The following is a 23,586-nucleotide window of genomic DNA, read 5'->3' as shown; positions in this document are numbered from 1 at the left end:
GGGGAGGCGTGGCCTTGAACGAATGGGCAGGGCCGTGGGGCCTAAAGAAGATGTGGCTAAATCGCTGGGCAGGACTTGAGCGAGTGGGGCGGGGCTTACTTTGGAAGGGCGCGTGATCCAAACGGAATCGGGGTTTGTCAGGCAGGGATCGGTGCTGGACCCCCGTTCCTTGCACCCTGAACCCTGTACCCCGCATTCGGCATGCTATTCGGCACCTGTGCTGAGGCGAGCAGGACCGGCAGAAAGCGGGGCGGAGCCTGAGAGAGGGACTTAGGCGCGGGCAGGGGCGGGACCATGAGAAGGGGGCGGGGCTGGGGCGCGGGAGGGGGGTAGGGGGGCGGTGTTTGTGTTGGAAAATCCAACTGCGCCACGGGGCGGAGCGGCCCCCCCAGCCCCGGCCTGGGAGAGGGGGGGGCCGCTCGACCCCCTGGGTGACCTTGGGGAACCTGAACACCTGGGACACCCCAGAACCAGGTAACGGGGAGCCGCGAAGGCGTCTGGAAAGGGAAACCATCTCCGCGCAGTGGGGCGGGACGCCTGAGTCGCAGGAAGGGTAGAGCTGGGGATGGACGTTCGGGTCTCTGGAAAGGAAGGCACTGGGAAGAAGACTGGGCGTAGGACATCTGGGTCCCCTAGAAAAGAGCAGGGCGGGGGTGAGGGAAGAGCTGGGCGGCAGATGTCCTGGGTTCCGGATGTCGACAGGGGCCTGAAAGGACTCCCTGTTCCTCTTGGGCTGGGATTCCCCTTCCCGACCCTAGGGCGGGGGCGGGGCGCGGCGGTCCCTAACCGAAGGGCAGGACCAAAGATCAGGGTTTGCAGTTAGGTCAGTGCGATGGCCTCTTGAGGGCGGGTGTAGTCAGGGTTGTGTCTCAGGTCCCGGGCCGCGCCAAGTCTCCCTCTGGCTCTTCCCACGGGTGAGGTATGTAGCCTCAGCTCTGACCCTCACACTGGGAGCCCCGACAGCTTCCCAGCGGTAGCCTTCGCCCCCATCCCCTCCACCACATGTCACCTCCCTGCACTCGGCCTCACCCCGATAGTCTCCTCATCCCCGGTCCAGCCCCCACTCTGACACCTCCCGTTCCTAGCTTCTCGCCCTTCTCGGGACCTTCTCCGCTGAACCTTCGCGACGTAGCCGCGAGATGGCGAGAGCGAGACGCACAGCGCGCCTCAGGGGCCAGGGTGGGGGATGTGGCCGTGAAAGCAGCCGAAGCCCCCCGCCCCGGCCAGAGGGAAAGGTGGGCTGAGGTGCTTGTTTGACTTCCTGTCATCTCGGTCCCCCTCACAGGAAATTGTGGTCGGGAGGGCAAAGGGCATGGGCGGGGGAGGGGGTAGGGACTCCGCCTCCCGGAGCTGGGGTAAATAGTGGGGAGGGGGCACGCGGGCAGGTTGCTAAGCAACGCAGATTCGCTTCCTGTCTGCCGCGGCTTGTGGCTGATTTAGGATGGGAGTTGGCAGAGTGGGGGGCTGGGAGACTGCGGCGAAGGTCGAGGGCAGGTCGCCTGGTTCTCGAGACAGGGAGATCCCTAGGAGGAAGCAGGGGAGCAGCGAGCGAGCTGCGCTGCCACAGAAACGGACTCGGCGTTGGTCCGGAGGGAGGCGGGACCCAGGCGCGGCGCTGAGCTCTGCTCCCCTTCCCTCCCGGGGGTTGCTTGCCCTGTTGCCAGAGTAACTGGAGAGCTAGACTCAGGAGCTGGATTCCCTAACTCTCGCGTCCGCCCAATCCGCTCCAGCGGCTGCCTCTGACATCAGCGCCTTGGCAGCCAATGTGGAGAAGGCATCGTAGAGCGACAGGAAGAGGGAAAGGGGAGGGGAAGAGGTGGAGGCTGGGAGGGGGTAACTGCCCGGGACCCGCACGTGCACTCCCACACGCTCGCGCCCACTCCCCCTCCCCGCGCCGCACGAGCCCGAGTAACCCCCCCCGCGCCTGCGCGGCAAGTCAGCGCTTGCCGTTTCCCCCAGTTACCCCCATCTAGAGACTCTGTTCGCAAATTAGTACTGGGCTGCACTCACTCCTCAGCCCCGGGGGGAACCAGACGTAAGGGTCCGTTAGCCTTTCTCTGGGTCTCAAGCCGTTACTGCCCAGCCTGGCGTGGGAGGAGCCAGCTACCTGTTCCCCACCAACCCCCAGCTGGCGCCCCACTCTCCCAGGTGGGCTGGGCGGAGCTGTGGTTTCCGGCCCCATATGCTCCGCCGCTGCCTTCCCGAGCTCTGGCTAAGGTTTCCTCTCCAAGACGAACGGAACGGGTATCAGCACCCCTTCCCGAGGCTTCACTCGCTCGGGCTCAGCTGCTCTTGGTGGCTGGGGAGGGCGCTGCGGGGAAGCCCCGGACGGGCCAGGTGACTTTTCCCGGACCATCACAACCCGTCTTCGCGTGAATTCCTCCCCTTTGATGTGCACCAAAACCCTTCTCATCCCTAACGTTTCTTCCCCCCCTCGCCCTGGTGCTCTTTGCACCTCCCTCGGCTCCTTTCGGGCTGCCTCTCCCGATCTTCACTCGTCCTTCTCGTCTTCTCCCAGTTATATAACTCTTCCTCTTGCCGTGTCCTGATTTCAACTCCACAGACTCCGCCCTGGAACAGCGCGGGGAGGGGCAGGAGAGTTGGGACCCAGACAGATTCCGGCTGGCGGCCGGCTGGGGCACGGGGGATCCCGCTGATGGGAGACGGAGCCCCGCGGGACCTGGTGCCCCCGCCCCCCACCTCCCGCGCCCCACCCGAGATCTCGCCCAGGAGAGAGAAGGCACAGTATCTCTGAGAGGCGTGTCGGGACTCCGTCAGAAATGTGGGTTGGGAGGTCAGGGCTGGAGGCGGAGAGGAGGAGCCGAGAGGCCCGAGTCCAAGGGATTGGAGCCGCGTTGGGGGCAGAAGATAAGGGCGGGACGCCTGGGTTCCTTCCTTCCTCTCCTTTTTGGGTTCCCAGAATTCTTAAGGATATTTCCCAGGAAGCTTAGCCTGAGGCTCCTCTCCGCCCCTCGGGGTCAAAGGTCTGTGTTAAAGGTGGCCTGGGATGATGTCACCAGTGCACGTGCCCTTTCCATTCCGGCCCCCTCCCCCTACCACACCCCCCGCCCCGAGTCCAGCTGCAACCCCGTGCCATCTTTTTTCCCTCTCCCTTCCCTTGGCCTTAGCGTCCTGCAGGTGGGAAACCCTGGCCTGGAGTCTTGTGAGGGGGAGGGGCACGGGTGTGGTGTGGTGGACTTTGCCCCTTCGCTGGGCGAAGCGAAGCCTGGGTCACTTTTCCCTAGACTGGCACAGAAGAGCTTTTCCTGCAAGACCCCCGTCCCTCCTGGAAAGAGCCTCCCAGCAGTCTTTTTACTTTCCCACCTGCTGCATTACCAAGTGTCTCATTGCCCCCGCCCCTGTCCCCATATTGAGTTGAAGTAGGAGTGGTTGCCAGATAGCTACCTCCCAGGAGGCAAACTGTGGTATACTGCTGTGTGGTATACTGCTGGATACCAGCTCAGCCCTGACCTTAATCAATGGCACCCCACCCCCAGTCCCAACAGTGAGGAAAAGGGTCAAGAAACTGTATTAGACTGAAAAGTCAGGGCCTTTATTCTGTGTAGGTGGGTGGATCTCTGTCTCTTGAAGGAAGGGGACTCAGTTGATAGCTATGGCTGCCCTTCTCTATTAAGTCATGGTATTGGTTATCGTATTGCAAAAAATTGGTTTCTCTTTTTGTGTACCTTAGGGCTTGGGCTGTCAGATCAGACCTGGATTCCATTCCCAGCTCTGCCACTTAGTGGCTGTAGACACTTGGAAAGGTCACAACCTCCCCGTGCCTCATATTCTTAATCTGGAAAATTGAAATATTAATACCTACCTTCTAGGCAGTTGATAGGGAAAAAAATGAGATAATTTATGCAAAGCACTTAGCACAGTGCCTGGCACAGAATGAACACTGAATGAATGCTTGTTATGAAATGCTTATTATTGTTAAACGCTGTTATTATTTTTATTATTATGGTTGGTAGGCCTGCTTCAAACTGGCCAAGACCTTAGGAGTTCTCCAGGGAGGAGTGGAGAGTTTGTGCTAATTTGGTAGGGCGAGGGGGGGGGGGCGGCGGGGGGGGGCTGGGGATTAGCTTCCACTGCATTGTGCACTTTATTTGATGAGGGCTTTAGTCAGATTTGTATTGCTTTCTTTGCGATTATTTTTTCCCCCTTCTTGCAGAAGAAACAGCTAAGACTGTTCCTCTGGCTGTGAAAATAAAATAATTGTATTGTGGTTCTTGATTTTTGAGCAAGACCCCAATCCCCTCCCATGCTCTTTGGAGCCTTTCAGTTTTACAGAGGGACTCCACAGTTTCCTTTGCGGGGACAGGGCTGGCTGAGGGGTGTGTAAAAGGTTCGGGTGGGTGGGTAGAGAGACTAGTGCTGGGGGCTGGGGGGGGGCGGGTAGTTAAAGGAAGAGACCGGAAGGGAGGAGGAGGGAGCCTGCTGGTGGGGAGGGAGGGAGGGGGGGAGGAGGAGGAGGAGGAGGAGGAGGAGGAGGAGGAGGAGGTGGAAGAGGAGGAGGAGGAGGAGGAGGTGGAGGAGGAGGAGGAGGAGGAGGAGGAGGAGGAGGAGGAGGAGGAGGGGGGAGGGAGGGGGTTGGGGAGAGCCTGCTACAGTTCTTTGTTTGACTCCGGGACTCAGGGACGGGGAGGAGGAGGGAGGGAGGCAGAGGCTGCAAGCGCCGGGGCAGGCCCAGGAGGCAGAGGAGGGACCGTCTCCCCCGCCCCCCCAGCCCCCACTCCCCCCCCCCCGCTGCTCCCCCCCCTCCCTACCCGGACTCCGGGGGCACCGCCGGGGGACAGACACCCAGCAGGTAACCCCGGCCTGGCTCGCCCTCCCCTCTCGGGTTTTCCTCCACACCCTCCCAGATGACCCCTTTCCCCGGTTCCGTCTCCCCGTTTCCCCCGGTCTTGCCTCTTTGCCCCCGGCCCTCCTTGTTCCATCTCCCCACTTGGGCTAGTCGCCCGCTGGCCGCGCCGCTGTCTCGTGCAGCCCAACTCCCTTCCCCTCGACCGACAGCCTGTGCGCCCCAGGTCTGCCCGCGGCACCTTTCGGGGCTCTGTCTCGCTGCTTCTCCAGGCTTTGCTTTCCTTCCGACCTGTCCCCTGGGGCTCTGAGGAAGGAGGGAGTCCCTGTCCTTTTCTCGTTTCCCCAGTTCCCCGCCCCCCAACTCTGGCCCCTTTCTCCTTCTAGCAGTCTCTAGGGGTGGGGAGAGAACCGGAATTTGGGGGGCCCTCTGGAGGGGCAAGGGGCTATGTGTCGCGGGCGAAAGGGTCTGTGAGTGTGTTTGGGGTGGGGGCGGGGACGGTTAGAGACCCGGCTGCCTCTCTGTTGTCCCTTTAAATGGCCCTCACATTTCTGGGGACTCGTGGGGGTAGGTGGCAAGCCTCTGCCTGGGGGGCAGGGCCCTCTGTTCGTCCACACAATCAGGGGTGGTAATGATTTAAAGGGACAGCCTCGGTGTGGCCGCTGCCACCCTGCGCCAGCGGGAGGGGGGAGCCGGCAGGCCTTGTCTGGGGAGGCTTGGCTGGCGAGCAGGGCATTTGAGGCTGAATCTGTTTCGGGGCCTGCCAGGTCTGGGACAGTGCTGCGGATGGGACCTGCACGGAGGGGTGACAGCTTGCCTGGGGGGCACTCAACCTGGGCCTTCTCCAGGGCCCCACCTTTGGGTTCATGGACTCCTTGGCCAAGAATCCTTGAGTCTAAACTACGGAGTCTGTCGGCCACCAGGTGGGGGCCACCGGCAGGTCTGCACGTCAGCAGCCTGTCCTGGGCACACTGGAGCTGGCCCTTCAGCTTCCCCTTTTGTTGTTTGGCTCTGTGCACAAGAAAGCCCCAGCCCCTCCCCCAGCTCCCCCTTCCCGTCCACATGCCCCCCCCCCAACACACACACCCACCCCAGCTGTTGGACAGATGAATTACAGCCTCCGGCTTGGGGCCAGGGCTGGTGAGGGATTAAAGCTCTGGGGCTGGCCCTTTAAATGGCTGTTGGCCCCTCCCCCACTCTGGTGTCCAGACACCCCATACACACCCCGCTGACCCCCTTGGCTGACCCCCTTGGCTGCCCCTCACTTCTCCTCTTGGTCTGTCCTAAGGCCCCTCCCCAGCATCCCCTTCTTCCCCAACACAACCACAAATACAAATGCTACAGACTAACACACACACACACACTCTCTCTCTCTCTCTCTCTCTTTCTCTCTCTCTCTCTCTCTCTTTCTCTCTCTCTCTCTCTCTCTGTTTCTCTCTCTCTGTTTCTCTCTCTTTCTCTCTCTCTCTCTCTCTCTTTCTCTTTCTCTCTCTCTGTTTCCCTCTCTCTCTCTCTCTCCCTCTCTCTGTTTCTCTCTGTTTCTCTCTCTCTCTCTCTCTTACTCACTCACTCTCTGGTCTCACATTCTGAGTGTCCCTGTCCTGGAGGGTTCCAGCCTCAAGCTCCCTTCTCCAGCAGAAGGACCTTGCCTGCCTGGCCTCCCTAGCCTGCAGCTGACCACTACCCTGGCCAGGTGAGGGGCCTTGCATGGGTCAGAAATAGCACCTCCCCTGGGGGCAGTGTCATCAGCAGCTGAGGCAGCTTGCAGCACATTGCATCATGGAGGCTGGGGGCTGGAGGCCTGAGCCTCTGGGGCAGGGGGAAGGATGGGGGCTGGAAGGACAGGGAGCGGAGAGGCTAGACTGGGAGCCCAAGTGTCTGGGTGCTTAAGGGCAGAGAACTATGGCTAAGAGGGCAGAAAACATAGGTCCCTGAGGAGTGAGTTTGAGGTGAGGCAGACTTAGGTCTGACCCCTGGATGGACACCAGATTCTTGGCCCTGGACCTAGACACCTAACTTCTTGTCTCTGAAAGTTAGGAGGGGAGGGAGTGGGCCTCTATCACCTAATTGGGCCACATAGAGGAAGGAGGTGATGGAGAAACAGGATATGGCCTTGATGGGTTGATGGAAGGGAGGCTTGCAGCAGAGGCCACTTCCAGACCCAGGCCCAGAGTCACAGTCCTTGCTGAGGAGGAAGACTCCTCCCTGCTGGGCCCGTTCATCTAGTCTGGCCACCTGTGCTGCTCACCAAGACCTGCCTGCACCAGCCTGAGGGAAGGAGAGGGGGCAGAGTCCAGAAGGTGGGGTTGTCTGGTGTCTTGATAAGGTTAGGGAGGAGGCAGAACTGAAGGAAGAGTTTCTGTGAGCCTGAGGCCAGGACTGAAGCTGACCTGGGTGCAGATGTCAGAGGCAGTTAGGGCTACCCTGGGGCCAAGGACTCTCAGCAGGAGGGTCCAGTCAGAAGAGGGATCATGGGTTGGGTGTCCACTGTGGACTTAACGCAGATGCTGTAGCATGCTCCCCTCACTCCCTGGTCCAGGCTGCTTCCTAAAGGGGAAGGCTGGAGGACCACTCTTGGGTTGGCTTTTTCTGGTTGCCATGGAAACAGATTCTCTCATCCCATCTGACCACCAGAGCCAGGTTTCTCCTCAATAAGGGGACAGGGGGCATAGGAAAATTCTCCAGCTTGGGAGATCCCACCTCTAACTGGCTTTTTTCTTTTAGGTTCCCCCAGGCACCATGCCAGCCCCGTAGTACCACCCACCCCACCCACTGTGGTCTGCTGCACCCTACTGCTGGGGCGCTGCTTCCAATGAGACAGGGCACACCAAACTCCCATCTGGTAAGTCCTGCCCCTGAGCAATGCAGCGCCTCCCCGCAACAGTCCAGCTCTGCGCCATATGCAAGAAGGATTGATGTGATCTAGATCATGCCCACTCCTCAGAATGGTCCAGTCCAACTCTGAGCATCCCCCCCACCATGAGGTGATTGAGTGGTTCAGTCTTCCTCATTTATGGAGCTCCCCTCTGTTGCCTATGAATGGTTCATCCCTGTACTTCACCAGCCTCTCAACTACCACCAAAAAATCACCCCCCCTTCCCCCTCCCCACCAGTGCTACAACTCAGTTACTAAATTGAATTAACCTGGAGTTTGCAGGCCAGAAAGTAGAGATAAGATTTTTTTTTGGAATGAGGAGGGCTTTGCCCCTGTAATAGTTGTTGAACAGCCTGGCTTATGGAGGGTGATCGGGAACTGATTTGGAGAGATACTGGAGGCCATTGTCACAAAAACCTGCCGTTGCCATGGCAGTCTTGGCATTCCCACCCTTCCAGATCCCTTCGGTTCCTCCCTCTCCCTACTGCACCACAGCATTTGCCCCATACATCCTAAATCTTACTCCTCTTGTGCTTCCCTCTCTCTTTCTGCCACTTCTCTGCCTAAGGCCCTGCTCCATCCCATCCCCCATTCTTCTGTAGGAGAAAAGAGGGTACCTAAGCCAGAGACTTAAGTTCTCTGAGTGTGTGTTGCTCTTCTCCACTTCTCACTAAGTTTTGAGTGGGACTGTTTTCTTCTATGTATCTCTCACTATTTGGCGATATGTTTTGCACATTGGGGTGCCTCAGTGGAATTGCGTTGAATGAATGTGTTAACTGAATGAGCTTCAGGGCCAAGAAACCAATGGCTTCTGAGAAATGCTGCACAGCCTCCTACCTACACCTTCTCTAGAGACATAAGACATTTGGGATGGTACTGTGGGGGAGAGCTGAGGGGCAGGCTGACCTAGGAAATGTCCTGTGAGGATAAAACCAACAGAGAATAGTACAGAGGCATTATAGAAGAGTGGTAAGAATAAGGCTCTGGAAAGAAGCCTAGCTCTTACTCTCTCTTGTGGAATGACCTTGACAGAGTTATATAACCTCTCTGAGCCTCAATTACCTCATCTGTAAAATGGGGTAGTACTAGGTCAGGTTCTGGAGAGGAGTTTTTTAAAATGTATATAAAGTGCTTAACACAGTACCTGGCATGTTATAAGTATTCACTAAATGCTAGCAATTACCATCACAATGGGAGCCACAGGGAGCTGTGAGGATAAGTGAGGATGCTGAGGAATAGGACAGAACTTAAATGAAGGCACCCAGACCTCCAAACGCTTGACTCAAACAGAAGGATCACTGATCCAGTAAGACATCAGGATTCAGGGGAGTGGGGCGAGGAGTCTGCCGGGTCAGCCTGCTCCAGTGTTTCCCTGACTCTGTTCAGGAACATGAAGGCAAACACAGAAGGGCATGTGCAGAGAGACACACGTGATCACGGCAAGTGATGCAGAGGCAGTCCCAGACAAAAGACCGAGACAGGAGCCAGGCAGACACACAGACAGAGACAGCCCCTCGGAGTCGTGTAGACAGGCATAATGACAGGAACGCATCAGACACAGGCACTGATGGAGACAAGATGAGCAGATATGCAGGTGCACACGGAGACAGACACCGGGACTCATACACAGCCGACCTTGTCAGAGAGACTGGTGAACACAGCGGTCCAGTCAGAGGCAGACACAAGGCTCGCAGTGACACATAGCGGGCCAGGGCCGGCACTGTCACTTCTCGGTGGGGGGCGGGGAGGGGCCAGCAGCGAGGGAAGGCTGGGGAAGGGAATCCCGAGCGGGCGGCCTGCCCGGGGTGGCTGAGTCAGAGCGGAGCCCCAGCCGGCGGCCCTCCCCTACGCCTCCCCCTCCCCCAGGTAAGAAGCGAGCTGTAACCCCTCGCTTCCACCAGGCAGAACGGAGCCTGACAGGGAGCGGGACGCGGCGGGGTTCCGGGCCGGCCCCACCTCCTCGCGCGTGCCGCGTGCCTGCTAACTCCCTGCTCGGTAATACCCTAATTGCGGGGTCTTGTCTTTGGCCGGCACGTGAATCTGCGTGCTCACGTCTGGACCCTCATCCCGCGCGGCGGGAGCGGTGTGCGGAGGGGCTCCTCCGGCCTGGAGCCCAGAGAGAGTTAAGTGGGTGTGTTTGATAGAGTGGGTCCCTCTCGGGGCGCTAGGGGGAGGGGGCCGGTTAAAGTCCCCGAGTCCAGAGCCCGGATGGAGGGGGCGGAGCTGGGCTTAGCCGGGAGTGCCCGGATGGAGAGGGCGTGGCCTCGGCAGGAGAAGAATTAACCCTTTCTGAGCGGCTGACTCCCAGTACTGTGGGTCCGACTGGAGAGGCTGGAATGCCTGCCCCAGAAGTATACCGTCCTCTTTGGCCGTGTGCGTCTACCTCTCATCTGTCTTTGAGGAGTCTCTGGGTGTCTGTCTTTGTGCCTGCCGGTGATTGTCCCCTCCCCTGGGTTAGTACGGACGCCAAGAGTCGGGGAGGGCTATTCCTGCCCCAAAGCGAGAGTGGAGGTGAGAGTGGACCGCGAGCCGGCTGCTGGCGCCTGGGGAACAGGTGTGACCGCGGCGTCGGGGCTGCCCGGCGCGGGGAGGGGCCGTCATGGGGGAAGACGAGAGGGGAAATTCCGCGGGACCGGTGGGGAGCGGTGTGTGGGCTGAGTTGTGTCTGCCTCTGACTGTGTGTGTCTGTGTGTGTTCAGGGAGGCGGGGGCTGAGTCAGTGGGAATAGGGGAAGGTTTTCTGGGTGACTCATGCTCCCCCACCCCAAGCCTGAATCAGACCCCGAGGGAGGGCTTTGTACAGGAGGCGGATGGGAAGTCAGGCGCCTGGGTCCCTGGTGGGGACAAGGATCCGAGGTGGTTGGCGAGAGTGAGTGTGTGTTTAGTGTACAGGAAGTTTTTGTTCTCAAGTGAGGGCTGCTGTATTCCGAGTACCGGCGTAGGGGTTTGTGGATAGAGGTGGAAAGGGGCTGGCCGACGGGACTCGCTGTTTTAGGGAAAGCTGAGTCAGTTCCCCGTGGGAAAGGGGAAGTGGTAGAGGGGAAGTGTCATCATCGCAGAAGGGGAAGCTGCATTTCCTGGTAACTGGCAGCGCCCTCGGCACCACTTCCCAATCGGGGATCTGTTCCTCTGATGTCTGGACCCCGGGTTCCCCGTTTTCCCATGTCTGGTCCATGGGTCCCGGGACTTAGGTGGGGGCAGCCGGCCAGGGCTATGCTTGACCGCAGTTAAGCGCTGTGCTTGGCCCAGGGCTCGGTAACTGACATAAAGGCTGTATGGTGAGGAGAGAGAGTTCTGACCGAAACTCCGCGTGAACCGCGGAGAGGGTCCGCAGAGCCCAAGCGCCTACTAGGGCTCGCCGGGGAGTGGCACGCCGGGACCTGTAGGGTCCAAGCGCTTGCGTGCAAACAGACGACCTTGCCCTGCAGATCGAGGACTGTTTTCACCAGAAACCCAAATGCCCTTGTGGGCTGGGTGGAAATTTCCCCACAGCTCAGACTTCTCTCGGCGAAGGCGAACTTTCCAGCCGCCCCCAGCCCCTCGTCGCGCGTTCTCCCCCGGCTTCCTGCCCGGCGCTAGCTCCAGCTGGAGCGCTGGCCCCGCCCCCGCCGCTTTGTACTCTACACTCGCCTCTCGCAGCTCTTTGTACTCTAGACTCTCAATGGACCGATCCCGGGAGCGGAGCCGGCTTCCTACCTGCGGGGACGCGGGGTAGGCGAGCAGGACGCGCGGGGACCGAGATCCTGGGCTCAGAGAGGCGAGAAGGAAGAACTGGGGCTAAAGGGAAGGTGCCCAGGAAGGGGAGCGCTGCTCCCGTCGTGGGTCGAGCCAGCACCGACGGGAAGGGGTTGGGGGGGGTGAAGGAGGAAGTGAAACGGGTTCTGGGTTCTTTAAGGGAGTGGGCGGTGAGAGTGGGACAAGGGTGATGTCACCGCCGGGCGGGCCCCGCCCTCCTCCTTCCTCCCTCCTTCCTCCCTCCCGAAGGACCCCCCCCCGTACTCTTACACACGCCGCTTCCGCTGCGCAAGTAGCCACGTCACGGGCAACCCCCGAAATCCCCCCTCCCTTGGGGGGCGGGGGCCACGTGGGCCGTGGGGAGCCGCGTGGCCCCGGCGGGGAAGGGCATAGAGGATACGGGAGCCACGCGAGAGGGGCCACTCGGGACCGCTGTGCGCGACTTCTCAGAAGTTGGGGGATTAGAGGACGGTTTTGGTTTTGGGGGTCGGTTGGTATTGAAGGCCTACAGAACCAGGGGAAGTGGAGGAGCTGAAGGAACTGGGTATGAAACTGGGGGCTTGACCATGGTTTGGGATGGGGGTCAGGCGTGGTGGGTGGAGCGCTCAGATCGCGGCGCGGGCAGGTTTGGGTGCCTTAGAAGTCGCCGTGAGTGGCCAGCCCTAAACAGTTCCTAGGGGGTGGGGAGGTCAGGCACTGGGCGAGGTGAAGTGAGGAGGGGGAGCGCCACCTGTGTCGGCGTTGTGCATCCGTCTGCTGTCCGTCGGTGTTAGGCGGCGGGGTAGGGGGCGTTTCGGGCGGTCTAGCGCGGACCACCGGTGGCTCTGTGGGCGCGTGGGACTTGCGGGTAGCTCCATGCCCCAGGTCGGCCCGAACGTGCGACCCGCCGCCTTCACCCGCACGGGTTTCAGGCTCCGCTTGCCTCGACCGGCCTAGTGTCAGCTTGGAGATGGAGACCCTAGGTGGGAGCCGCGGGGTCACGTCGGGGTCACCCCGGGCAGAGCCTGTCTGACCGGCTCCGCCGCCCCTCCTCCCCCGGCAGCGGCCGGGCTAACCTCGCTCCTATTGGTCCCGGCCAGGCTGTTACTGAGGCGGAGACACGGGTGATGATTGGTTTTCTGGGGAGAGAGGAAGTCCTGTGATTGGTCAGGTCTCCGGAGCTCGCCGACGCCGGGAGAGAAAGCTCCCACGGAGGCCGGGTAAGCGGCCGCAGCGCTGCAGCTCGGCCCGCGGGGCTCCCTGCTGGAAGCCTAGCAGCGCAGCTACCCCATCGCACCGACTGGCCCTCCCGCTGCCCCCACTCCCCTGAGGCTCCTTAGGCCGGGTGGGCCGCTCCTCAGGGATAGCCAGCCTTGCGCAGATCACAGACCTGTGGGCGCCACAGCCAGGCCAGCCCAGCCCAGCCCAGCCTAGCCTGCGGCCCCGACTGTGTGCTGGCCCGCTCACCTTACTCCTTTCCCCCTCCTCTCCGTAGAATTGGCTGTGAAAGGCCCTGGGCGACCATCTGGGGGCAGTGGGCACTCCTGTCAGAGCGGCTGGAGCCGGACCATCGCCCCAAGGAGCTGGGGCAGGGGGCCGTGCCCGATCTCTGGGGCCACTGCTGACCTGGTAAGGGAAGACTGGGGCCGCGTCGGCTGTGTGTACCCTGACAGCTCAGTCTCTGTTCCCAGTAGGATCATAATCTCTTCTCCTTGACACAGGCTGGATGCATCGGGCAGTGGACCCTGCAGGGGCCCGCGCTGCACGGGAAGCCTTTGCCCTTGGGGGCTTGAGCTGTGCTGGGGCCTGGAGCTCCTGCCCGCCCCATCCCCCTCCTCGGAGCGCATGGCTGCCTGGAGGCAGGTGAGAACTTGGTCTGTCTCTCTGCCTCCAGGCACTCCTCTTCCCATCTCTGCTCCTCAGTCTCTCATTTCTGCCATCCCGTGGGCCTCAGTGCAGTCCTCAGCTGCTTTCTCTTGTTTCCTCAGTCCCCTCCTTCCTAGGTAGGGACAAGACTTCCAGCTTGCTGTACATTAACAGAGCCCTTCTCTCTCCAGGTGCTCTGCCAGCATCGGGCAGCCCCCACTCCCTGCTCCCCTACCTCCTTCACACGGCAGTAGCTCTGGCCACCCCAACAAACCGTATTATGCTCCAGGGTGAGTGAGGATTGAAAGGTGCTGGGGATGGGAGGTAAGGCTGGGGCCTTAAAAGAGTTCGCCAAGCCTTGCCACCTCCCCCCCCTTCTGCTCTGTAGGACACCCACCCCAAGACCCCTCCATGGGAAGCTGGAATCCCTGCATGGCTGTGTGCAGGCATTGCTCCGGGAGCCGGCCCAGCCGGGGCTGTGGGAGCAGCTTGGGCAGCTGTACGAGTCAGAGCACGACAGTGAGGAGGCTGTACGCTGCTACCACAGCGCCCTTCGATACGGAGGAAGCTTGGCTGAGCTGGGGCCCCGCGTCGGCCGACTACAGCAGGTGGGATGAGGCAGGACACAGGGGGCTAGGATTGTGCGTTCTGACTCAGTGCCCTCGTCTTACGTCTGCCTCTGCCCTGTGCTCTGCACTCTTCCCCCACCTCCTCAGGCCCAGCTTTGGAACTTTCATGCCGCCTCCTGCCAGCACCGACCCAAGGTTCTGCCTCCCCTGGAGCAAGTGTGGAACTTGTTGCACCTTGAGGTGAGGCTGGGACTGGGCGGGCTAGGGAGGAGGGCCGGGCCAGGTCTGCACCGGTGCCATTCTCTCTGTTTCCGTCCTCAGCACAAACGGAACTATGGGGCCAAGCGGGGGGGTCCCCCGGTGAAGCGAGCCGCCGAACCCCCGGTGGTGCAGCCGATGCCTCCTGCAGCACTCTCAGGCCCCTCGGGGGAGGAGGGCCTCAGCCCTGGAGGCAAACGCAGGAGAGGCTGCAACTCTGAGCAGGTATGATTGTATGTGGGCGGGCCAGCAGCGAGTGGGCAGGCTGGGGCGAGGAGTGGGACTCTCACACTCTGTTTTCTTCCAGACTGGCCTTCCCCCAGGGCTGCCGCTGCCTCCGCCACCATTACCCCCAGCCCCACCCCCGCCTGGCCTAGCCACCAGCCCTCCATTCCAGCTGACCAAGCCAGGGCTGTGGAGTACCCCGCATGGAGATGCATGGGGCCCCGAGCGCAAGGGTTCAGCACCCCCAGAGCGCCAGGTGAGCACCTCTCTGTGGCCCCCTCACCTCTTATCTCCAGCCCCTGTGTCCTTCGTTCCTCACGCAGTGTCCTCCTTTCTCGCCCACAGGAGCAGCGGCACTCGCTGCCTCACCCATATCCATACCCAGCTCCGGCCTACCCTGTGCACCCCCCCGGCCACCGGCTGGTCCCGGCTGCACCCCCAGGCCCCCGCCCCCCAGGAGCAGAGAGCCATGGCTGCCCGCCTGCCACCCGTCCCCCTGGAAGTGACCTTAGAGAGAGCAGAGTTCAGAGGTCGCGGATGGACTCCAGCGTTTCACCAGCAGCAACCACCGCCTGCGTGCCTTACGCCCCTTCCCGGCCCCCTGGCCCCCCCGGCACCACCACCAGCAGCAGTAGCAGCAGCAGCAACCCTGGTCTCCGGGGCGTGGAGCCGAGCCCAGGCATTGTGAGTGACAACTGCAGGTGGTGGGCGGAGCGGTGGGGGGGATGAGTGGAGCTGGTCTAGGGTGGCTGGAGCAGCCCTCTGACCACCGCCGTCCTACACTTGCAGCCCGGTGCTGACCATTACCAAACTCCCGCGCTGGAGGTCTCCTCTCACCAAGGCCGCCTTGGGCCCTCAGCACACAGTAGTCGGAAACCATTCCTGGCGGCTCCCGCTGCCACTCCCCACCTGTCCCTGCCACCTGGCCCCTCCTCACCTCCTCCTCCCCCTTGTCCCCGCCTCTTACGCCCTCCACCCCCCCCTGCCTGGCTGAAGGGCCCAGCCTGCCGAGCAGCCCGTGAGGATGGAGAGATCTTAGACGAGCTCTTCTTCGGGGCTGAGGGACGCCCCCGCCCTCCCCCGCCACCCCTCCCCCACCGCGAGGGCTTCTTGGGACCTCCGGCCCCCCGCTTTTCTGTGGGCACTCAGGATTCGCACACCCCTCCCGCTCCCCCAACCACCAGCAGCAGCAACAGTGGCAGCCACAGCAGCAGCCCTACTGGGCCTGTGTCCTTCCCTACACCTTCCTATTTGGCCAGAAGTATGGACCCCCTTCCCCGCCCCCCCAGCCCAACATTGAGCCCCCAGGACCCACCTCTTGCACCCCTGACTCTTGCCCTGCCTCCAGCCCCTCCCTCCTCTTGCCACCAGAATACCTCAGGAAGCTTCAGGCACCCGGAGAGCCCTCGGCCCAGGGTCTCCTTCCCAAAGACCCCCGAGGGGGGGCCGGGGCCATCCCCAGGCCCCCTGAATAAAGCCCCCCAGCCTGTGCCGCCCAGGGTTGGGGAGCTGCCTGCCCGAGGCCCTCGACTCTTTGACTTCCCCCCTACCCCACTGGAGGACCAGTTTGAGGAGCCAGCTGAATTCAAGATCCTACCTGATGGGCTGGCCAACATCATGAAGATGCTGGATGAATCCATTCGCAAGGAGGAGGAGCAGCAACGACACGAGGCAGGCGTGGTCCCCCCGCCTCCTCTGAAGGAGCCCTTTACATCTCTGCAGCCTCCATTCCCCACTGACACAGCCCCAGCCACCACTGCTGCCACCGCCGCCACCACCCCGGCCACCCAGGAAGAGGAGAAGAAGCCACCACCAGCCCTGCCACCACCGCCGCCTCTAGCCAAGTTCCCGCCACCACCCCAGCCACCGCCAACTGCGCGAGCCCCACCAGCCAGCCCGGCCAACCTGCTCAAGTCCTTGGCTTCCGTGCTGGAAGGACAAAAGTACTGTTACCGGGGGACTGGAGCAGCTGTTCCCACCCGGCCTGGGCCCTTGCCCACCACTCAGTATTCCCCCGGTTCCTCTTCAGGTGCTACCGCCCCACCGCCCACCTCCGCGGCCCCGAGCGCCCAGGGCTCCCCACAGCCCTCCGCTTCCTCGTCATCTCAGTTCTCTACCTCAGGCGGGCCCTGGGCCCGGGAGCGCAGGGCGGGCGAAGAGCCAGCCCCGGGCCCCATGACCCCCGCACCCCCGCCCCCACCCCTGCCGCTGCCCCCTGCTCGTTCTGAGTCTGAGGTGCTAGAAGAGATAAGTCGGGCCTGTGAGACCCTTGTGGAGCGGGTGGGCCGGAGCACCGCAGACCCGGCCGACCCAGTGGACACGGCAGATCGAGCGGACAGCGGGACTGAGCGACTGCAGCCCCCAGCTCAGGCCAAGGAGGAGAGCGGTGGGGTGGCGGCCGCAGCACGACCAGGGAGCAGCAAGAGGCGGCAGAAGGAGCACCGGCGGCACCGGCGGGCCTGTAAGGACAGTGTGGGTCGGCGGCCCCGGGAGGGCAGGGCCAAGGCCAAGGCCAAGGCCCCCAAAGAAAAGAGCCGCCGAGTGCTGGGGAACCTGGACCTGCAGAGCGAGGAGATCCAGGGTCGTGAGAAGGCCCGGCCGGATCTGGGCGGGGCCTCCAAGGCCAAGCCGCCCGTAGCTCCGGGCCCTCCGCCAGCTCCTGCACCCTCTGTCCAGCCCACACCCCCGGCAGCCCCTGTCCCTGGGAAGAAGGCTCGGGAGGAAGCTCCGGGGCCACTGGGTGTCAGCCGGGCTGACATGCTGAAGCTGCGCTCACTTAGTGAAGGGCCCCCCAAGGAGCTGAAGATCCGGCTCATCAAAGTAGAAAGTGGTGACAAGGAGACCTTCATCGCCTCGGAGGTGGAAGAGCGGAGGCTGCGGATGGCAGACCTCACCATCAGCCACTGTGCTGCCGACGTCGTGAGGGCCAGCAAGTGAGTGGGGGGGGCTGTCACCGCTGAGGCTGCTGGCCTGGCCCTGCGGGAGACTCCCTTCCCCCAGCACTCTGATATTCCTGTTCTCATCTCACTGTCCTTCTACAGGAATGCCAAGGTGAAAGGGAAGTTTCGAGAGTCCTACCTTTCCCCTGCCCAGTCTGTGAAACCGAAGATCAACTCGGAGGAGAAGCTGCCCCGGGAAAAACTGAACCCGCCCACACCCAGCATCTATGTATGAGTGCCCTGCGTGTTCAGAACCGCCCCTGCCTGAGGGTTCTAGGACAGTGTTGGAACTGTTGGGGGGCCCTGAGCCTGGGACGGGGCTCTGACCTCAGCCCTGTCTCCTGGTTGTCCCGCAGCTGGAGAGTAAACGGGATGCCTTCTCGCCGGTGCTGCTGCAGTTCTGTACAGACCCTCGAAATCCCATCACCGTGATCCGGGGCCTGGCAGGCTCCCTGCGGCTCAGTGAGTGTGGAGGTGGAAAGACCTGGGGAGGGCTGCGAGGATCTGGGGCTTTGGGGCCCTCGGAGAGCCCCCGCTCTGGAAGACCCAGGGCCACAGCTGTAGTGAGCTCTCCTCAGTCACGTGTAAGCCATATTTGAAGAGTGCTCTGAGTGATGGGTCAGCTGACCTCAGGCTTTCCTCCCCCCATCTGTCTGTCCCCAGCAGTAGGCAGGTGGGAAGGGGATGTATCTCGGGATCTGCTTAGAGTTACTTCTGGTTTTCTTGGTGATTAAGGTTGTGTAAAATCCAAGGAGACTCATGGTTTGGGGCTTTCTCTTTTTCAACCTTTTATTGTGCACAATTTCAAACACCTTCCAAAGTAAAAGGAAACCATACTGAGTTATAAAACTTAATCCTGTTTCCTGTAAAAACTAATCTTGTTTCCTCTGTTTCCTTGTAGCCTTCTCTTACCCACATATCCTCCCTTTCCTCCAATGTTACTGAAGCACGGTCTAGGCTTTTACTTGATGAAATCTTTCATTGGATCCAATGAAAACTTAAACTGTTATTCATTGAGCACCTATTGTGTGCCAGGTGCTTTGCACATGTGGCCTCATGGACACCTGAGGACTCTGGGGGAGGGGCTGGGACTCAGAGCATCAGTGGGAGAGAGGGGGTTGGTTATGATGCAGGTAAAGGCCAGGCCCTGGGAGGGCCAACCCTCCCAGCTTGATGAGGGGCTGGGGTTCTCGCCTGTTCTTCCTTGGCTGAGCTCTGAGAAGCCTGTGTCCACTGCGTCAGAGTCTTGGGGAGCAAGAAGGGAGAGGGTGAGTTGGGGCCTCGCTCCCCGCCCTCTGCCCCTGCCCCAACACTCTGCTCGGCCCTCCCTTGCAGACTTGGGCCTCTTCTCCACCAAGACGCTGGTGGAGGCCAGTGGTGAGCACACGGTGGAGGTGCGCACCCAGGTGCAGCAGCCCTCAGATGAGAACTGGGACCTGACAGGCACGCGACAGATCTGGCCCTGCGAGAGCTCCCGTTCCCACACCACCATTGCCAAGTACGCGCAGTACCAGGCCTCATCCTTCCAAGAGTCCCTGCAGGTGAGAGGCGCGCACGGGCAGAGGTAGGGGGTGTGGAATCAGGGGACTTGGAGCCCCAGCTGCGGTGGGAGGGCTCCTGGAAGGCCGCTGACCCAGGCCTGCCTACCCCTGTGACCAAGCAGGAGGAGAAGGAGAGTGAGGACGAGGAGTCCGAGGAGCCGGACAGCACCACGGGAACCCCTCCTAGGTAGGGATGCTTTGCCTCTGCCCTTCAGGACTCCTTCCTTTCCCTGCGCTTCCCCACCAACCTGTGCTCTTTGCCCTCGCAGCAGCGCACCGGATCCGAAGAACCATCACATCATCAAGTTTGGCACCAACATCGACCTGTCCGATGCCAAGCGGTCAGTGGGGCTGAGGCCAGCAAGCTGGGGCGGGAGTGCTGATGGGTCAGCAGAGTCGGGGTAGCTGCTCACTTCTGTTGCCTCCCTCGCCACGGCAGGTGGAAGCCCCAGCTGCAGGAGCTGCTGAAGCTGCCCGCCTTCATGCGGGTAACCTCCACGGGCAACATGCTGAGCCACGTGGGCCACACCATCCTGGGCATGAACACAGTGCAGCTGTACATGAAGGTCCCAGGCAGCCGAACGCCAGGTGCGCTCTTCACGGGGCTGCGGAGTGCGTCGTGCCGCTAGGAGCGCGGGGGGCGGGGCTGCCGCCAGCGCTCCTCTGTCAACCAATGAGTGCGCGACAAGCCCGGCTCCGACCAACCGTGCAGTTCTCTGTTGCCCCCTTCAGGCCATCAGGAGAACAACAACTTCTGCTCGGTCAACATCAACATTGGCCCAGGAGACTGCGAGTGGTTCGCGGTGCACGAGCACTACTGGGAGACCATCAGCGCTTTCTGCGACCGGTGCGCGCCGCCCTCCTCGGGTAGATAGACCCCCCACGCCCTGTCCCTGGATTCCCAGATTTCCATCTGACCCTGTGGCCACCCTCCAGGCATGGCGTGGACTACCTGACGGGTTCCTGGTGGCCAATCCTGGATGACCTCTATGCTTCCAACATCCCTGTGTACCGCTTCGTGCAGCGCCCCGGAGACCTTGTGTGGATTAATGCGGGGACCGTGCACTGGGTGCAGGCCACCGGCTGGTGCAACAACATCGCCTGGAACGTGGGGCCCCTCACCGGTGAGGGGGCGGGGCCGGTGGTGGGGTGAGCCACTCAGCGGTGAGGGGCTGGGGCCCCTGGGGAGTGAGCCCCGTGGGGGGGGCGGGTTTGGAGGGCGCCAGGCCAGCCGTGAGGGAAGGGGCGGGGGCCCAAGTGTCTCGGGCTGTTGGGGAATCCTGTCATGACCCTCTCTGGCCCGCAGCCTATCAGTACCAGCTGGCCCTGGAACGATACGAGTGGAACGAGGTGAAGAACGTCAAATCCATCGTGCCCATGATTCACGTGTCCTGGAACGTGGCTCGCACGGTCAAAATCAGCGACCCCGACTTGTTCAAGATGATCAAGTGAGGGAGGGCCCTGTTTGGGAGGGAGCCCATCTCCATCCGACCTGGCCCGCCTTGTTCTTCCTTGTTCCAACCCCTCCTCCCCCACCGCTCCACCTTTTGCCGCGTGCCATGCAGGGCTGCCGTGCTGGGCGGGTGACAAGGCCCCTGCCCTGAGGAGCTTTGTCTTCCAGTGGTCCAAGTAGACAAAAACCACATAAAACCTCCACTGTGACGGGGATGTGTCGGGGGCTGTGACCCGGCCCGAAGCGGGGAGGCCCCGCCCCGCCTCACCACCTCGCCCCGCCCTTAGGTTCTGCCTCCTGCAGTCCATGAAGCATTGCCAGGTGCAGCGGGAGAGCCTGGTGCGGGCCGGGAAGAAAATCGCCTACCAGGGCCGGGTCAAGGACGAGCCCGCCTACTACTGCAACGAGTGCGACGTGAGTGCGCCCTCTCTCCCTCGCGCGCTTCCTCGGAGGGAGGCGCTCGTCTCCGGCCTCCCTCCCTCTCTCCCCTCCTTCTCCCCCCCCTCCCTCCCTCCCTCCCCTTGACCGCCGCCTCCTCCCCGCCGCAGGTGGAGGTGTTCAACATCTTGTTCGTGACGAGTGAGAACGGCAGCCGTAACACGTACCTGGTGCACTGCGAGGCTTGTGCGCGGCGCCGCAGCGCAGGCCTGCAGGGCGTGGTGGTGCTGGAGCAGTACCGCACGGAGGAGCTGGCGCAGGCCTACGACGCCTTCACGCTGGTGAGGGCCCGGCGGGGCGGGGACCCGAGGGGGCGCCGGGGCGGGCCGGGCCGGGGGTGGGCGATCGCGCATCCTGAGCTCCGCCTGCTCTCTCCCGCAGGCCCCGGCCAGCACGTCGCGATGAGGCCGGACGCCCCGCCCGCCTGCCCGCCCGCAGGGCGCCGCGGGGCCACCAGCACACGCCTGGGCTGGACCTAGGTCCCGCCTCTGGCCGGGAAGGGGGTCGGGCCCAGCCCTTCCACCCCATTGGCAGCTCCCCTCACCTAATTTATTAAGAAAAAGAATTTTTTAAAAAACAAATATGAGGAAAAAAGGAAAAAAAATGGGAGACGGGGAAGGGGGCTGGTAGCCCCTCGCCCACCAGCGCCTCCCCTCACCGACTTTGGCCTTTCTAGCAACAGACACAAGGACCAGGCTCCGGCGGCGGCGGGGGTCACATACGGGTTCCCTCACGCCTGCCAGCCGCCCGCCCGGCGCAGATGCACGCGGCTCGTGTATGTACATAGACGTTACGGCAGCCGAGGTTTTTAATGAGATTCTTTGTATGGGCTTTACCCCTCCCCCAGAACCTCCTTTTTTACTTCCAGTGCTAGCTGTGACCCCTGTACATGTCTCTTGTTTATTCACTTGGTTATGATTTGTATTTTCTGGGTTTTTTGTTTGTTTTGGTTTTTAATTTATAACAGTCCCACTCACCTCTATTTATTCATTTTTGGGAAAACCCGACCTCCCGCACCCCCAAGCCATCCCGCCCGCCCCTCCAGGGACCGCCCGCCGCCGGACCCTCCCTGCGCCCCAGTGTGTGTCCGGCCCCGGCCCGTCCGTCTCCGCCCGTCCGCCCGCCCGCGGCTCCAGCCGGGTTCTCATGGTGCTCAAACCTGCTCCCCTCCCCTACGTCCTGCACTTTCTCGGACCAGTCCCCCACTCCCGACCCGACCCCAACCCCGCCTGAGGGTGAGCGACTCCTGTACTGTAGGGGAAGAAGTGGGAACTGAAATGGTATTTTGTAAAAAAAAAAATAATAAATAAATAAAATAAATTTTTAAAGTTTTAAAGAAAGAACTATGAGGAAAAGGAGCCCCGTCCTTCCCAGCCCCGGCCAATTTTAAAAACACGGACCTTCCCCTTACAACCCACCCCCCTTTTCTTTTTACGCGTGAAACAGCCCAGGGCCAGGGCCTCACTGGGGCAGGGACACCCCGGGATGAGTTTCTCTGGGGCTTTATTTTCGTTTTGTCGTTTTTTTTTTTTCTCCTCCACGCTGGGGCTGCGGAGGGGTGGGGGGTTTACAGTCCTGCCCCCTCGCACTGCACTGTCTTTCTGCCCCAGGGGCAGAGGGGTCTTCCCAACCCTACCCTTATTTTCGGTGATTTTTGTGTGAGAATATTAATATTAAAAATAAAATCAGAAAAAAAAATCTCTTTTCGATAAGTGCTGGTGGTAAGCAGGGAAAACACTGGGAAGAGGGCGGCGAGACCGTGATTGATGGGGAGGGTAGCCCCTCCCCGGAGGCGCCTGTGGAATGTCCAGAGCTCGGTTGCTCCTCGTTATGGGGGGTGCCTAATCCCGGAGCCGCATTCCAGGATAAGGGGGGGTGGGGTGGGGAGAGGCTGGGCCGGGGGAGGGGCAGGAAAGAGGGCTATAAGGGCCGTGGCCCAGGCGGGAGGGAGCCAGGCGGGCCATGGCGGATGTCCCCGGGGCGCAGCGACCGGTTCCCGGCGGCGGCCCAGAGCCCCGGGACCCCCTGGACTGCTGGGCCTGCGCTGTGCTGGTCACCGCCCAGAATCTGCTGGTGGCTGCCTTCAATCTTCTCCTGCTGGCGCTGGTGCTGGGGACCATCCTGCTGCCCGCTGTCACCATGCTAGGCTTTGGCTTCCTCTGCCACTCCCAGGTGAGTGTGCGCCCCGCGGTGTGCGTGTGGGTGTCTGGTGACGGTGGCGGTGGGGTCTGTGGGCCACAACCTCTCCCGGCCTGGGCTGTTTGGCTTGGGCCTCATGCCTCTTCTCCTCCCACAGTTCTTGCGCTCCCAGGCACCCCCTTGCACCGCGCACCTGCGGGACCCGGGCTTCACAGCCCTGCTGGTCACCGGATTCCTGCTCCTCGTGCCGCTGCTCGTGCTTGCCCTGGCCAGCTACCGCCGCCTCTGCCTCCGCCTCCGCCTGGCCGATTGCCTCGTGCCTTACAGCCGAGCCCTCTATCGGCGCCGGCGCACCCCGCAGCCGCGGCAAAACCGGTCCTCGCCAGGGCCCCAGGCCGTTCCAACATCAGGAAAGGTCTGGGTCTGAGGACCCTCGAGTCAAGAACAACCCCGAGGAGTGCCCTCCCTCCCGGTCGGCCCAAGGACTTGAAGCCCGGGGGTCTCCCGACCTACCCTGTCCCCGCTCCTGCCTAAGCCGGGTCCCAGCATCCTCTTGAAGAACAGAACGGCAGCATCTGTGGACCCAATTCTGGTGAAAATTCGCCACACCCCGGAAAACCTACTTTCCCCTCTCTACCCATATCTGAATCCTGAACATCTGGGCTGGACCCTGCACCCCCCACCCCCCTGTGAATAGGACAACTGAACCTCGGTGGTGCGCTGGTGCCCTTCTTTTCCGGTGCTGCTCCTAGTATTTACGGGCTAT

The 23,586-nt window shown here is 61.7% G+C and overlaps 2 protein-coding genes across 5 annotated transcripts; both read left to right on the top strand.

Annotated features, from left to right (window-relative positions):
- The first annotated feature begins 342 nt into the window (after nt 1-342).
- KDM6B (lysine demethylase 6B) lies at nt 343-22,472 on the top strand. Of its 4 annotated transcripts, XM_079905522.1 has the most exons (24): nt 343-474; nt 7,529-7,646; nt 12,493-12,612; nt 12,888-13,021; nt 13,114-13,255; nt 13,450-13,548; nt 13,647-13,866; nt 13,975-14,067; nt 14,149-14,310; nt 14,393-14,566; nt 14,656-14,994; nt 15,100-17,243; nt 17,352-17,478; nt 17,606-17,711; nt 18,585-18,790; nt 18,913-18,977; nt 19,060-19,131; nt 19,230-19,378; nt 19,523-19,637; nt 19,727-19,914; nt 20,097-20,238; nt 20,531-20,657; nt 20,792-20,962; nt 21,063-22,472. In XM_079905522.1, the coding sequence occupies exons 5-24, from the start codon at nt 13,119-13,121 to the stop codon at nt 21,084-21,086; spliced, it is 4,860 nt and encodes a 1,619-aa protein (XP_079761648.1). In that variant the 5' UTR covers nt 343-474; nt 7,529-7,646; nt 12,493-12,612; nt 12,888-13,021; nt 13,114-13,118; the 3' UTR covers nt 21,087-22,472. The 4 variants fall into 4 exon arrangements, with proteins under 4 accessions (XP_079761648.1, XP_079761647.1, XP_079761645.1 ...); XM_079905521.1 differs by having other exon boundaries at nt 14,173-14,310; nt 20,792-22,472; XM_079905519.1 differs by having other exon boundaries at nt 20,792-22,472.
- Nucleotides 22,473-22,643: 171 nt separating this feature from the next.
- On the top strand, nt 22,644-23,378 carry TMEM88 (transmembrane protein 88; the record flags this gene model as incomplete). Its single annotated transcript, XM_079905849.1, has 2 exons — nt 22,644-22,853; nt 22,978-23,378. The coding sequence occupies 2 exons, from the start codon at nt 22,644-22,646 to the stop codon at nt 23,245-23,247; spliced, it is 480 nt and encodes a 159-aa protein (XP_079761975.1). The 3' UTR covers nt 23,248-23,378.
- Nucleotides 23,379-23,586: the final 208 nt, after the last annotated feature.

Source organism: Stenella coeruleoalba, assembly GCF_951394435.1.
Source record: "Stenella coeruleoalba genome assembly, chromosome: 19".
Classification (NCBI taxonomy): Eukaryota; Metazoa; Chordata; class Mammalia; order Artiodactyla; family Delphinidae; genus Stenella; species Stenella coeruleoalba.
The sequence above is the reverse complement of the archived record's forward strand: the minus strand, read 5'-3'. Positions and strand labels throughout refer to the sequence as shown.